We start from the raw sequence: 14,765 nt of genomic DNA, 5'->3' as shown, positions 1-14,765 counted from the left end.
TTAACTGTGTAATGCTTAGCACTTGGACTCTGATTGCTGCATTTACCTGTGACTTAAGGAGGCCATCAAATCACTCCACTTGGATAACCTACAGAACATTTTTTTTACATTTTCATGACCATACATTACCACCACGATACAGTGAATAAAATATAACCTTTCGGTTACCCAAGGCAATGCAGAATGGCTTATTCCTAACTCACTGATTGGGGTCCCTTAAAATTACCAGTAAAGATGAATGAAATCTTTTTTAAGTCAGTAAGATGATCCCTCTGGATACAATAAAAAACGGAAGGCCAGTTTTGCAGACAGTTTGTTATTTTATTGCACAAATTTCTCTTAAAGAACAAAATGCACCACCTATGTTTGGAGAATCTGGGGTCGCGGATACTGATATACCATCAGTGTTTACACCCGTAAAGCCCAATTCAACAGTACAATTTATGTTAAACTATATCACTGCAAGATAGATACCGGAATAAAAACAGAGACAGAAAAGGGGAAAGCTCTAAAACTGTGTTAATTCAAAGCGTATGCAGGATTAAAAACTACATCATACAAACCTGGAACTCAAAACTGTTTTGTGGTATGTCAGTTAAAGTTACACTCACTTTTACGGTTATTTATTGCATAATTAAAGTCTGTTTGGTTCATTTCCTTCATACTGATGAATTGAGAATTTCAGGAAAACCATGGTTATAAAAATGACCAATCTTGAAAAATTATGTACAGATAAATGTAAAATCATAAACTAAAAAATATCCCCATCCCTTGTCCTCAACTTATAAAAGGGAAGCTCTCCGCGAAGAGCAAGTCCCACAGTTCCCCTCCCCCCACCCCCGCCCCCATTCTATCTTGATATCTCTTCTGAGTGAGCGACCTTGGAACTGAAGAGGAGGGAGGGAACACAGAGGCATCTTTATGAGGCCGCTGCTGTCATCTGTGACAGTTTGAAAAGTATCTTTTATTTCTCTGCCCCACCCATACCCAACTCAGCGATGTTTGTGAAACATTTAAAATTTAGAGAGAAACAAAATTGGTTCTTTTTTTTTTAATAAACAACAAAGGAATCCCTTGAAAAGAGCTAATAGTGGGCATTACCATGAGAAAACTACACGGGCATTATTTGAGCTAGAGATTTCTTTTAAGGGAACCAGAAGGTGGTGGGGCAGACGTGGTGTTAAGACTGCAAAACGCCAGGTGGGCTGCTTTCTAGACTTTGGCTTTGGTGCCTGGCAGAGAAGTGGGCTCCCCGCTCCCACTGCGTCAAGCAAACCTAGGGCCCCGGGCCCAGCACCTACAGCTCCCCATGGGCAGTCTGGCAGCAGGCTTATACGTGGGCGCTCTTGGCATGAGTCGGCGAGCTGGAGCCCGAAGAGTAGTAGAAAGGGTTTTCACCAAAGGACTGGGCGTCTCCGGCGCAGCAGACAATGACACAGCCACCCACGAGGCACAGCACGGCCCCGATCCAGCCGGCGTACAGCGAGTAGCCGAAGCTCACAATGGTGGTCTCACGGTGCGCGCACACAGGGAACCAGATGGTGGCCACAATGGCGCAGAGAGCTGGGGAGACAGAGAGAGGCGTGACTGTGGCGCGCCCACCCCACGCCGGGCGCGGCGGGCGCTCGCTCCGCAGACACGCGCCTTCCAGCCGACTCCTAAGAGCTCTGTCAGCAGCAGCCGGGATTGCGCTGCTCCCTCAGCAACTGAAACCTGAATGTTTGCATCTACAGAATAAGCTAACAGCTCGCGTCCATCTTACTTTTTTCGACAGGTGGCAAAAAGGAAAGAAGTCTCATGTAAAAACCAAGAACTAAATCATTTAAGGCTATGAAACATTTGTTCCTTTTTACTTATACATCATGTCTTGGCATCTATGGTTACAATTCTTTTTTTTTTTTTTTTTCATTTACTTAGTCACATAATTATCTCCTTATGTATCTATCTCTCCTTCTAGACTCTGAGTTTTTTCAAGGTAGGGGTCATGTCTTACATATACCTCAACATTCGTGTTTAGCTCAGTATCAGCCATATTGTGTGTGCTCAACATACACTCAACTAACTGTCCCAGAGACGGGCAACAGCTGGCCTCCGTCAAAAGTTTCCACTCTATTTTGTCAATTTGGTCAATTTTTGATACAAAGACCTGGAGAAGCTATGCAGTTCTCTTGCTGTGGTAAATATTGCCAGACGTAAGTGGAATATCAGCTAACGGTTTGAGTTTTTGCTATGCTATTCACAATCACAAAATCCCAATACACAAATGAATCCTTAGAGTAAAAGAACTCACTTAGCCACAGATTTCATGACTATAATATTTGTTATGAAAAGTCATAATGTTAGAACTTTATTTTTGGTTTTGCACCAATCAGTCTAATCAGATTTGGCTTTGAGATTATAGATTAAGAAATAGCTTCTATCTCATTTAGTTTTTCTCTTCTTTCTAAGAAAAATAATAAAACAAAAGTAAACAAGAGCCTATAAAAATGCCCTTTCAGAAAACATTTAGACCAGAACTACCAATAGGGTAGGCACAACTACATGGAGCCATTGAACATCTGTCATGAGCCTAATGAGACTGAAGAACTGAATTTGGAATTTTAGTTAATTTTCATTTAAACGGCCACATGTGCCTAGTGGCTATTCTATTAAGACAACACAGCTCCAAACAAAGTTAACTCAGTGACTTCTTTTGGTATCATTTAATTTCTCACAACTACAAGCAGGACAGACATTTAGTTAAAATTTCAAGTGGAGATGATACATTAAATTTGGCAGACACAAGACTAATAACAATGAGGTTTCAGTTGTTAACTTTAAAAGCCATCAACAAATTCAAAACAGAACATTATTGCCAGTCTGATATTTGCTACTTTGAGTACCCTTTTCACTTTCAACTCAGCAAGGTTTTTTTCCTGATTTTCATTCATACTGAGTGATTTTTCTAACTCAACTTTTATGCCCAGAGAGACGAAATATAATTTTTATTTAATATAAGCACTTAAGTATAGCAGCCAGTACATTCACTCTAAACTGAAGAAAATAAAGGTGTTGAAAGACCTTAAAGTTTCTCACTGCACTTATATAGTTTATAAAAATGATTTTTGTTGGCAACAAAATCAACTCACCCCACAATCTGACTATAGATACACATAAATGGCTAGGATTCCCTTCCTAAAAAGATAGAGCCCCACGTGTTAGTCAGAGGCTACAGAGGAGGTCTGAATTGCCCAGACTGGCTTCTTTTGGTTTTTGGTTTTTTTGAGAGAGTGTCTTGCTTTGTAGTATAGACTCACTTTAAACTGATGATGTAGTCCAAGTGGGCTTCAGACTCATGGGAATCTTCCTGCCTTTGCCTCTGGAATGCTGGGATTACATGCATGTGCCACCTTGCCAGGCCAGATAGGTTTTCTATCAGCCTAAATCCACTCCATTAACTGTGAACTTATCTATACAATTAAGTTTACATTGAGTTTATACAGATAATCTAAGTGACTAAAATCTTACATGTTAATGGCTTCCTTTTTCTTAAAAAAAAAAAAGGTAGAGAAAATCACATCCACTTTCTTAATACTTTTTATATGACAGTTTGCATTTTCCTTCTGCGAAGAACATTTAAGTAGTGTTTGAGTTTTCCTTTTCCAGCTAGGCTTTGAAATCCTCAGATATAGAAGAAAGTCTTTCTTTCTTTTCCTCTAACTATGGATTCCAAATCAAGTACTCTTGGAGAATTCCATTTAGCCAGGCACAGAGAAAATCTTTTTTCTCTATAAGGTCAGGAGACAGAAATTCTCTTCCAAAGTGTTTCAGCCTGAGAGAACTGCTGTAGATTCCAATACACAATCCCCACATACCCAGAGACCCCCCAGTCTAGTAAGGGCTTCCAAGCCCCGGGTTTGTTTAGAGAAAAAGTGGGCAGTGAAAGGATAAATTTAAAAAAGATTTAATTCCTAAGCAGCTGATTTGGTTCAATCCAACAAATCTTTCCCATAAGCAATTAACTGGTCTCAAAACAACTTATGGTTCAAATTACATTTTATGTTTTTCAATTACTTTACATTCACACATACAGCATACAGGCACACACATGCACAAAGGTATTCCCCACATCTCATGAAACCAAATGATTTTCAGATTTGGCTTAGATCTTATAGAATAAGACAAAAACATTACCTGTAAATTCATATAATTCTTTCCCATTTTTTAGGCAAAGAAATAAAAATAAGGTTATATTTAGACAAGGAAAGAATCAGGCTTGATATTCCAAAAGTAACCATCAGGTGGTTTTAAGTATCTAAGAGATATTGTTAGATTCTACTGTAGTATAATTTACTAATAAAAGAAAAACAAGAAAAATCTAAACATTATAAAATGAACCTCCTAAGCTTGGATAAATAAGTAGGTCAACAGAGGGAAGACAGATGAATGGATACGTAGATGAGAGATGATCCCATTTCAATTCTACTTTTGTCTTCGTACACACCAAAACTGACTTTCAAACTCACTAGTTGGTGATTTACCTCATTAGAAATCGCCTTTCATAATCCATGCAAAACAAGGCAAATGAGTACCAGCAGACTCTTCATTTCCTGGTAGATAAATGAACTCTGGGTGGAATTCCTGTGGCTCTCAAAGATGAACCACATCAAAACCACTCCAAAATGACAGGCCACACAAAAGGAAAGGAAATGAGAGGGGTACGAAAAGCAGCGACCTTCAATTGAACTCCAAACGAAAAATGTGTAGAACTAAAAAAAAGGAGAATTTATTGAATTTCAGCAGTGGCTTGAGGGAAAAATGGATTTGTTTTGGTAAATAAGGTTAAAAATGTAAGTGAAATCACTGCTTACCTAAAAACCTGTGAAATGTTAATAAAATTGGCATTATTTTTTGGCTTTTTTATGTGTGCCTGTGTGCTACTAGGAATTAAACCCAGGCAGGACATTTGCACTGAGCTACATGCACAGGGTTTCCATCTTTTTTTGTTTGTGTTTGTTTTTATTTTTTATACAGGGTCTTGCTAAATCACCGGCTTATCCAGGTTGGGCTCCAATTTATAGGCATGCACTACCACATCTAGAATGGCTTTCTTAAAGACACAAAAGGCTTGCTAGACTTATTTCTAGCTGTTGACAGAAAAAAAAATCTTAGAATGTTCTGATATTTGAAGAAAATAGTGTTTTTCTAAAATGTCAGCTACCAGTAAGGTAAAGAAAATTGAAGTAATACAGAGGGAGTTTTCATTCACTCTTTTCTTTTCATGTCATCAGGTTTTATCTTTAAATTAAGCCTCTAAAAACAAGATAGGAATGTAAACACTGATTTTTTAGCCTCTTTTCCCTCTTTTGCCTTCCAAAGATGTAAAGCTGGTGGAGGAGTTGGGGGGAATCTGCTACTTGTTCCAAGGAATAGAAAGCAAAATAGTGGAGAAGAAGAGAAGAAAGTGTCACTATATACAAACAGATTGGTCCTCTCACAAGGGGCTTGGTCCTCTCGTAAGCAGACTCTCTGGCTCATCAAAGAAGAAAATTGATTACCTCTTTTGGGAACAAATTTCAAGTAATGTTAACACAATGTATTTTTTAACTGGTAGAACATTACCTTGTTAAAAATTAACGACGACTTGACTTAACCAAGCAGAAATTACTTGGCATGGCAATTTTAAAGTAATAAAACTTTAATGTAGCTTTCAATCTTTTAAGAGATTAAATAACACATGGCAATATTAGATAGTTAAATAAATGTGATGCATACTTCCTCATAAATATGCATGATTATTAGGTGTTAATTAAAACTTTACTTATAAAAAAGGAAAAGCGAATGTGATTAAGTTAAATAAAATTGATACAGATGTGTTTGATTCTAGAGGTAATAACTCATAGCCAAGGACAGACAAAGAGGCAGAGCAAAATCAGCTCAGACACTGACATCTCTTCCCTCTCCTAATGAGCACCTCTTTTTCCAGCCTTTGTCACTCTCAATGCTAGGCACTGAAAGGACTTTTGAAAGTGATGAATCTAGTGCAAGGTAATATTTTCGCTAAAATTACTTAAATTACTCTGACTATGTCATAATAATGAAGGCAAATCTCCCTTAATATGCTGAGATTTGTGTCCTGGAAGAATGGAGAAGTGGGGAGGTGAAACAAATAATCCATGAATTCCCCATTATTAAGAGAGAATTTGAGTTCAAGAGGATTATATGTTCTTTCTACTATGTGTAGGTTTGAAACTTTTCACAATAAAAACTTTTAAAAATCCACCTCATTTAACATTTTATAAGATATTGAACCCTATTTTCTACAATCAATATTATTCTAGCATATGAACTGAGTAGCAATTCATTTTAGCTTTTCACAAAGAAATCAGTTCAGGAGACAAGTAATGAGATTTCTAATAAGCTGATGGCTAGAGTCATGTTTATTAACTGTTCTTGTTAAATTTTTCTTTTTCTCATCTGCCCTTCTCATTAATCATTGACACAGCTGTCAGGAGACATACAGCTCCTATACAAGTCACTTTTAGGAAAAATTAATAATTATGATACTCAACAAATGAGTGGAATATTTGAGTTTATTATTTCCCTGGCCTGCTTTCAAAATGTTTCCCTTTATTTTTTTCCATTAATCTTTTTTGTCCCTATAGTTTTTTAAGCAGCTTTTGGTTTTAGGGTCCTGGCTTTTGAGCTTGTTGCAATGCTAGAGATTAAACCCAAGGCATTGTGCAAACTAGGGAAGTACTCTACCACGGAGCCATTTCCATCGTCCCTTGTTTTTCTTAAGCACAGAATTTAAAGACAGAGAGGGATCATGAAGCAGTTAGTACCTCTAAGTTTACTGATAAAGTCACTGTAAAACACAATCATACTCAGGTGCCACATCCTTTCTACCACCCATGTGATATATTATTTAAATTAGGGACTTGTTGGTATAAAGTCAATGAGAGTAGAGGAAGATTTTTGTAACCATTCTCCCAACTCCCTTGGGTTAAGAGTATCACCACTATTCCACACCCAAGGATTCCTTTGTCCTATAGAACATTTGATTTTGTGTGCCTGACAGGCTCAGTTTGTCTCACGTTTTCCCACACTCTTAATTGTACCATAATTTCTCCTTAAATTTCCAAGTTAAAACAACTTTTTCCACTATAAATAAGGTTACTGGTACCAGATTTTTAAGAAAAAGATCAAAAGATCAAAAGATTCCATTTAGGAAGCAAAGTACATTTCCATTCCTTCTATTCCCTACCCCATTCCCTAAAAACACCCAAATAAAAGTATTTTCTAACTCACTGCAATGTAAGAATTAGCCTAAATCAGAACTGAGATTCAGGATTTTCAGTAAACTGGCTTACTGTGGCTTTTCATAGTAGAAAAAGCAAAAATTTCCAACTATTAATCTCACATTCTGGTTTTTACATAGTTAAGGAAATATTTCCATGAGGCCAGAATACAGGTAGTTTTTTCAGAAACAGATTATTCTCTCTCTTCACCACTTCCAAGGGTGGAGATAACTCTGCAGAAATTATACTTGATTGGAAGAAAACCCAATTACCATCTGAGTTAGCTCTCTATTTACTCTAAGACAAGAGTAATCACTTACTGAGCACTTCCTATGTGCCAGATAGCATACTAAGTAATTTTTATACCATTTCACACTTCTTACCAACCTTCTTACCAATGAGAAGTGGGCATTATTTTTCCTATTCTATAGAAAGACTTAGATACATTAAATAACTGCCCCAGTTCACACAGCTAGAAAGCAGCAAATTCCAGATTCAGTATAGTTGCATCTGATTCCAACTGATAAGATCTAGCCTTGACAGGGCCTCTTGAAAAGCTGCAAACAAATAAGATTTGTCTCAGATTCAGCTCACATACAAGGCATCTGCTGCTCCTCGAGCTGCTCAACCATCTTAAGATGCCAGCTGCACCAGGCTCCTACTCCCGCCCGGAGCAGAAATCAAATCTCCACACCATCAAACTAGGCCTGCTGAGAAAACAGAGTTGTATGACAGGCAAAGTATTTTTAAGCTTTCAGAAACACAGTTGTAGATATCCAACATCCGAAAGAATTGATTTTAATTGTCTTAACAGTTTCCATACCAGGACTAGCTGTGACCCCAGCACCAGTGTTGTCCCATCCATCCCCTTTGGTCAGAAACCAGACCTCAGCTGGAGCACCATCCGGTGACCCCTAGCACCCAGCACGGGCCCGGCCCTGGCTTCTCCGGGAGAGTGACAGAAACCAGTCCAGAGCAACACAAAGAGGCCCTTCACTCTCTCCTGCTCCTCCCTCTGCTCAGCCAAGGGTAGCAAACAAGGCAGTGGGGGCTCCGGGTGAGAAGACCTAGAGGAGATCAGCAGGTGCCACCCTTGAGACAATGAGCTTTACATTTCCAGAGCTAGCTCGTTCCAGTCGAAACAACATCCAACCAAAGGCAATGACCCACTGAGAAATAAATCTGGGCAGGAGCAAAGAAGAGGCAGACCATACTGGAAATGCAGTGGTGTAAACGGGCTGCAAGTGGCCCTCATCCCATGCAAGTGTGGAGCAGCTGGAAAAGTACAGCCTCCTTGGGGCTTGGATCACTCAGTTCCCCATTTCCCCATGGTTTCAACTCCAGACAGGCAAATAGGGACTGAGGGACACCGAGCTTCCCCTTGCTTGCCTTGTTATGATTCTGTCCTCTCTGTGCCAAACTATCTTTGAAAGATAAAGAAAACTAATTCAGCTAGAAAGTTTCAAACCACTGGTTGCTTTTTCCCCCTCTAAATAAACCTGGTTATTCTGCTAGAAAATTTGTTTTTTTAAAGCCAATTTGTCTCTGCATACTTTGCTTTTATCCCTCCATTTTCCACAGTTTACTCGTGTTGGTTTGAATATATTCTCTCACTGGTGAACACTCCACCAGTCTCATGTGAAAGGCTAGAATGTCTGGAGATGAATGCCTAAGACAACAGACACATACTGTCTGCCGTTCCCAGAGCCCAAAAGAAACTTCTGGAGCTTCTGTGAGAATACGAGGAAAAGAACAACCAGCAAGTGCCTAGGAGGAGGAGAATTCACCTGGATCCCACAATCCAGCTTGCCTGTAGGGTACTGAGCTTCCCTTTGGAAAGGGAATTGGACCTCTGAACCCAGGAAACCCTACAAGAAGGGGAGGCCCACATGGTGGAGGCTGATCATAGTGGAGGCTGATCAATGTTCCTTATGGCAGTCACACACAGACACAACAAGAATCCAAGTTTCCACGCTCAGATTCTTATAGGAAATTACAATGGTCTTCTTTTTTCACTCCTGGCAGCAGACACACTCACACACACACACGCACACACACACACACACACACACGTGTGCAGTTTTACCTAGAGTTCTCCACAGTTTTCCAAACCCCACCCTTTTGCAATCATGAACAGTGACGCCCCACCTCTCACTTCCTCTCACCTCACTGGTATCACTGGGGGTAAGAAAGCTCCAGTGGGTGATGACCATCACTCAGTGGCATCCACACATACAGAATCCTGACACCTTCCCCCACCCCTCAAGGACCTGATTTAGTATGCCAGTTTTTTTTTTTTTTTTTTTTTTTTTTTTTTGGTTTTTGTCCGGTACCGGGAACCGAACTCACGACCTTACGCTTGCCAGGCAGGCACTTTGCCGCTGAGCTAAATCCCCAGCCCCTAGTATGCCAGTTTAGAGACGGAAGTTCCTTGTCCCAAGAGAAAATAACTTGATAACTAAACTACATCTAGGGGCTGGGGATTTAGCTCAGCAGCACAGCACCTGCCTGGCAAGTGTGAGGTCATGAGTTCCATTTCCGGTACGAGAAAAAAAAAACAAAAAACAAAAAACTACATCTAGACCAGTTTCTCCTTCATTCATACATACATTTTAACATTTAATTTCATTTCCTCTGTAAAGATTTAGACATGTTAATGGAATCAGCATCCAAGAAAAAAAAAAAAAATGGAGAGAAATTAGATCACCAAAGAGAATAGAGCTAAGACAGCCCTCCACCGGTTGTTGTGTCAAGCCTTTGTGTGCAAGTGTAAGCAGCAAAACTGAACAAGCACATGCCATTTCTTTGGCCTGGACTGGCCCCCTCCCTAGTCCCTGCCTGACCATCTTCACTGTAACCCTCAAGACTCATCAGTGGGTTCTCTGGCTCTGGAAAACTCCTCCAGTCCAGATTAGGTGACTTCCTGCATGTGTGCATAGCCTACAAACATTTTCAGATATGCACTTGCCGCATGCTATCAAGATGTCTATGTACACTCAGAGCAGAAACTGCTTCTTTGTTCCCATTATTCCCAGCCCCTGGTACACATGCTTAACAAACACTTACTGAATAAAAATAGTGAATCATCATCTACTGGTCTACCAGCCTCACTCTCCTTTCTCTTCTGCTCCCCTTTCTCTAGTCTGTACAGATTAACTGAGGTTCTCAATCTTGGTTGCAATGAGGATCATCTCAGGAGCTTTCAAACAATTTATTTCCCTGACCCAATCCTCAGAAAAATTCTGATTTAATTGTTCCTCCTTGGAAGTTGGATATAAGTGTTCTAAAAGGGAATCGCTTCTGTGGCCTGGGTAGAGAGCTACCATGTAGCTTTCTCCTGTCTTCTGGTATTTCTCTCAAGTATTTCCTACCCTCTGTCAAGGATTTCCTACCCTCAAAATCTTCTCTTTCTTTTTCTTTTTTTTTTTTAACTCATTTTCATATCTAGCGTACCACAAGGCATTACTTATCTTTTTGTTTAAATTTCCTATAAAATATAAATGGCCCCAGAGTATTCAGGTGTTGCTCAGTGGATTTCCTTGGCTTCCGGTCACATTTTTCTTAAACTGCATGAAGCGGCAACCCTAGGATTTGAGCCTGATCAGGTTTCCTCAGGGTGGAGGTGCCACAGAGAAAGCTTACCCACTAGAATAAGCATAACGCCAGCCAGCTGGGCCCGCCTGTACTTGGCCACACCCGGCTCATGGCCCATTCGGATGCAGGGGAGAACAGTCAGCAGCAGCAAAATGGCTGGTAGACCCAGAACTGAAGCCGCAATCATTAGGGCTCGGCAAGCCTGCACATAGCCTGGGGACAAGAAAGTGAAGAGGGTACATTAGTCCACGGATCCACTTGGTTCCTGATCCCTGTCCCACAGGAATTCAGCACTGCCTTCTTTTCTTCTTCTCATCCACTTCCCAAGACTTCTAAAATGTGCTTAATGTTATCCAAAATTACTACACACCTTTAGAGTACCTCAGCAACAAAAAAGGGAAGCTGGAGAATTGGAATAGGGATCCCAAGTTTGTACTACTTGGTGAGCTTTGAGAATGAAGGGACCAAGAGCCTATTTACATTATTATATCACCTAGTAAAAGATTCAGATGAAAATTCAATTCTGCAAAGAAAATGAATGGTGATTGTCTGTCTTGGTTCCAGTCTGTTGTTGATTTGCTCTATATATGACCTTGTTTTATTTGCCTCATCTATAGTGTAAAAATAATAATACCTACATCTCCCTGATAGAATTCTACTGAAGAATAGTCATTCCTTTTCACAGTTTCTAGACAATTACTACGCTAAGTACTGGAACAAGGTAAGCTATTATGGTTGGCATTATTACTGTGTCAGTGCAGTGCTTTTATCTAGAGATATACTCGGTGATTTCTGTCTTGAACTATGTGCTTTTAATTCACATGGATGTGGGCAATGCATAGCCTTGAACTCAGCTAAACTGTAAATAAAACTCTGGCTTCCTCTCTGCTGTCCGCAGAGGCCATTCTCATGAAACTTGTCCCCCACAGATGGTCAGGCTCCATCTCCTGCCTCACCCAAGGTGCCCAGCAGGTTTCTCCTCCTGTCAGTTGTGGTCTAAACATTGCTTCTCCAGTCCTGAAGATCTTGGAAGGCAGTTACCTGCTCGGTTTTCATGTGCCCACAAAGAATGATATAAACAAGCAATTACAAATGAAAGAACAAGTGAACTGAATAATAAAATAGAGCAAAGCCATCTGAAATTTATGCTGTCAAATAAAATGCTAAGTAACAACCTTATTAAAAAGCAGATTATATTATGTATAGTATTCATGCAGAATACATCTGACAAGGTACTGGGGGAATTTCACAGATTTAATTTGGTGGTTAACCTTAAAATTTATTGTTTCTCATCAAAACACTCTCTTTAAAAAAAATGTTGTATTTTATTACCCTCCCTTTTTTGCTCAGGCAAAGTTAGAGCCACTGGTCTCAGGGAGGTAGAATTAACAGCAAAGCCAAGAAAGTAGTTTCAATTCTGCCTCATGCACCAGGACTTTCATTTTAAATCCAGCCAGTCTTTGTTGGGCACCAAGACCCTAATACAGTCTCTTAGCAAGGTATTTCTCCCCTGAATCCACAAAGCTTTTTTCCAAATACTGCACATCTCATTTCAGTTTTCTCAGAATTAAAGGCAATCAAGCAAGTATCTATTGGTTGGAATACACCCTCCAGAGAGGAATGGGAGAAGTCTGAGACTGAACCCCTCCCTGCTCCTGCAGCTTGTAGGAGAGCCAGAGCTGACACAAAGGATGCAGTCAACCAGCACCGAAAGTTCTGAAATTCTTGGCACAGGCTGTCCCCAAGCTATGGGGCCAAGGTCATATCTAGAAGTTACAAGATGGACACTGAGGACAGACTCTGCCCCCATTCAAAGCATAGGTAGGGTCAGCAGGAAGGATAGGTTCCTCCCAAAAAAGTATATGGGGGATGTTCTCTGAAAACAAATGACTTGGCACTAAATACTCAGTAAAATTAACTCCAGTAGAAACAGAATAAATGTATGTTTCATTCAAAGGTCCCCATGAAGTTCATGCTCAGTTTTAATTTTAAAAGTGTAGCTACCATTTATGGGCATCTACTACACCAAAGGAGGTTTACATTTCTTGTCTCATTTAATCCCTAGGACACTTCTGAAGGACAGGCACTCGGCTCAATTTTAATTTTTAAAGGAGGACAACTGAGGTTCATTGAGGTTAACAGTTTATCCCAAATTATCCAGATGGTGAGTGCTGCGTCTCAGAGGTCTGGTGCATGTCTGCCAAGGACAGCTTTAACTGAAGCTGGGTCCAGATATAGGTTCCCCAACCTCTGTCCTTCTGAGAGTCCAAAATAGAGAAGAGGAAAACGGAAGGCAAGCCTGATGGGTGCATTGTACGCACCCACTAGGTACCAGAGGCAATGTCGGGACCAGGAGAGGGTGCAAAGTGAGTAGGACTCCATCTGCCTCTTCAAGGAATTTTAAATGTTGTAGAATTTAACTCAGCAACAAGTAAAAAAAAAAAAAAAAAAAAAAACAATGTGCTATCATAGGGAAGTGAGTCAAGTACTCAGGCAGCAAGGAAGAGAGACTCCAACTGCCAGGCTGGGGAGCAGGGGTGCAGTCTTGGGGAGCGACTCTTCCAGTCTTAGGGAGAAGGCGCAAAGTGAATGCCTCCCAGACTGGCGGCTTCCAGGGCAGATTTTCCCCACCTAAAGGAAGCTGAAGCGCCTCTGCATCCTCAGAGCTGAGAGAGACCTGCAGGGGCTGGGGGAGCACAAGCCAACCAGGCTGGACAGAGGCCCAGCAGAAAACCTGAAGGGGCTGACACCTCCCTCTTCAGCCAACTGGCTGGTGGTTTACAACAGAATTGATGGGGCAAACGAAGATGGGGCCCTGGCCGGCGCCGGGGAGGCTGTCAGTCCTGCCCTCGGCTCCCACCCGGAGACACAGCTGGGGCCGCACGACTTCAGCAGCTACTGTGCCCCCAGGAGCCTCGCTCTTTACAACCCCACTGGAGCAAGCCGAGCAGGGCAGGGTGTGTCTGCAGCCTGCTGTAGCCCCCACAGCAGGGGCGGTGGGGATGGAGGTGAAAGGACAGGCCCTGGGCACTGGGAGCATCAACCCGGATTCGCTCAGCGGGGCCCGGAGGTGCCCTCGGCGAGGCTGGGAGCGCCCTGACCCTGCCGGGCCACACGTCCACGAGGACCAGCGGCGCCAGAGTGAATCGTTCAGGTGCGGCGGCTCCCGATGCCCCTCACATGCGCGTGACTCAGGGGAAGCAGGGAGCCTGCGGGAGAGGCTGGGCCAGGGCCGCGGGAATGTTCTGGTCCCCGACCGTGGTTCAGGAGGCAGTTGGGGCGATGGGAATTGACAAGAGATGAGCTCCTTCAGCTGCTTGCATCTCAGTTCATTAAATCCTCAAAGGGCCTTGCTATTATTATCCCAAATTCCAGATAGGAAAACTGAGACCGAGAGGGGGTAAGTTTAGGGCTGCCTAATTGTTCTACATAAGGTGGGGCTGGAGGTGTCAAAAATGTGCCCCACAGCTTCTAAGCCCCAAAGTGTTTCTGTGAACGTCAATAGCCCCCTCTCCGGCCTAGCTGGAGAGTGTGGGTTCCGAAGCGGGGTCCTTACCCGGCAGGATGAGGATGTCCACCAGGGGCTTGCAGTGGTACAGCCCGGTGGCCATGACGCAGTCGGCCCACAGCCCCTTGGAGCCCAGTTCATCCAGCTTGCGGCAGGTGGGGATGGTGTAGCCGCAGGTCACCACCCAGTCGTTGGTGGCTGTGGTGACGATGACACCGATCCAGCCCACGAAGCTTGTGACAAAGCCCACCACCTGCAGGCACGTGGCCACCATGGTAGCCTCCCCGACGTCCGCGCGCCTCGCCCCTCGCCGCTGTGCCCGGGCCGCGGGCTGGACAGCGCCTGGCCTGGACCGTGCTCGGCAGCGCTGGAGAGCCGCGGGG

General features: G+C 42.2%; 1 protein-coding gene across 1 annotated transcript; it reads right to left on the bottom strand.

Moving 5' to 3' along the window:
- Positions 1 to 300: 300 nt before the first annotated feature.
- Positions 301 to 14,765, bottom strand: Cldn11 (claudin 11; the record flags this gene model as incomplete). The annotated part of the gene is given in 3 exon segments (XM_005382982.2): positions 301 to 1,563; positions 10,923 to 11,087; positions 14,431 to 14,765. Coding segments are annotated over 3 exon segments (624 nt in total). The 3' UTR covers positions 301 to 1,330.

This window comes from Chinchilla lanigera, unplaced genomic scaffold (assembly GCF_000276665.1).
Source record: "Chinchilla lanigera isolate Chin_1 unplaced genomic scaffold, ChiLan1.0 scaffold00019, whole genome shotgun sequence".
Taxonomy (NCBI): Eukaryota; Metazoa; Chordata; class Mammalia; order Rodentia; family Chinchillidae; genus Chinchilla; species Chinchilla lanigera.
The sequence above is the reverse complement of the archived record's forward strand: the minus strand, read 5'-3'. Positions and strand labels throughout refer to the sequence as shown.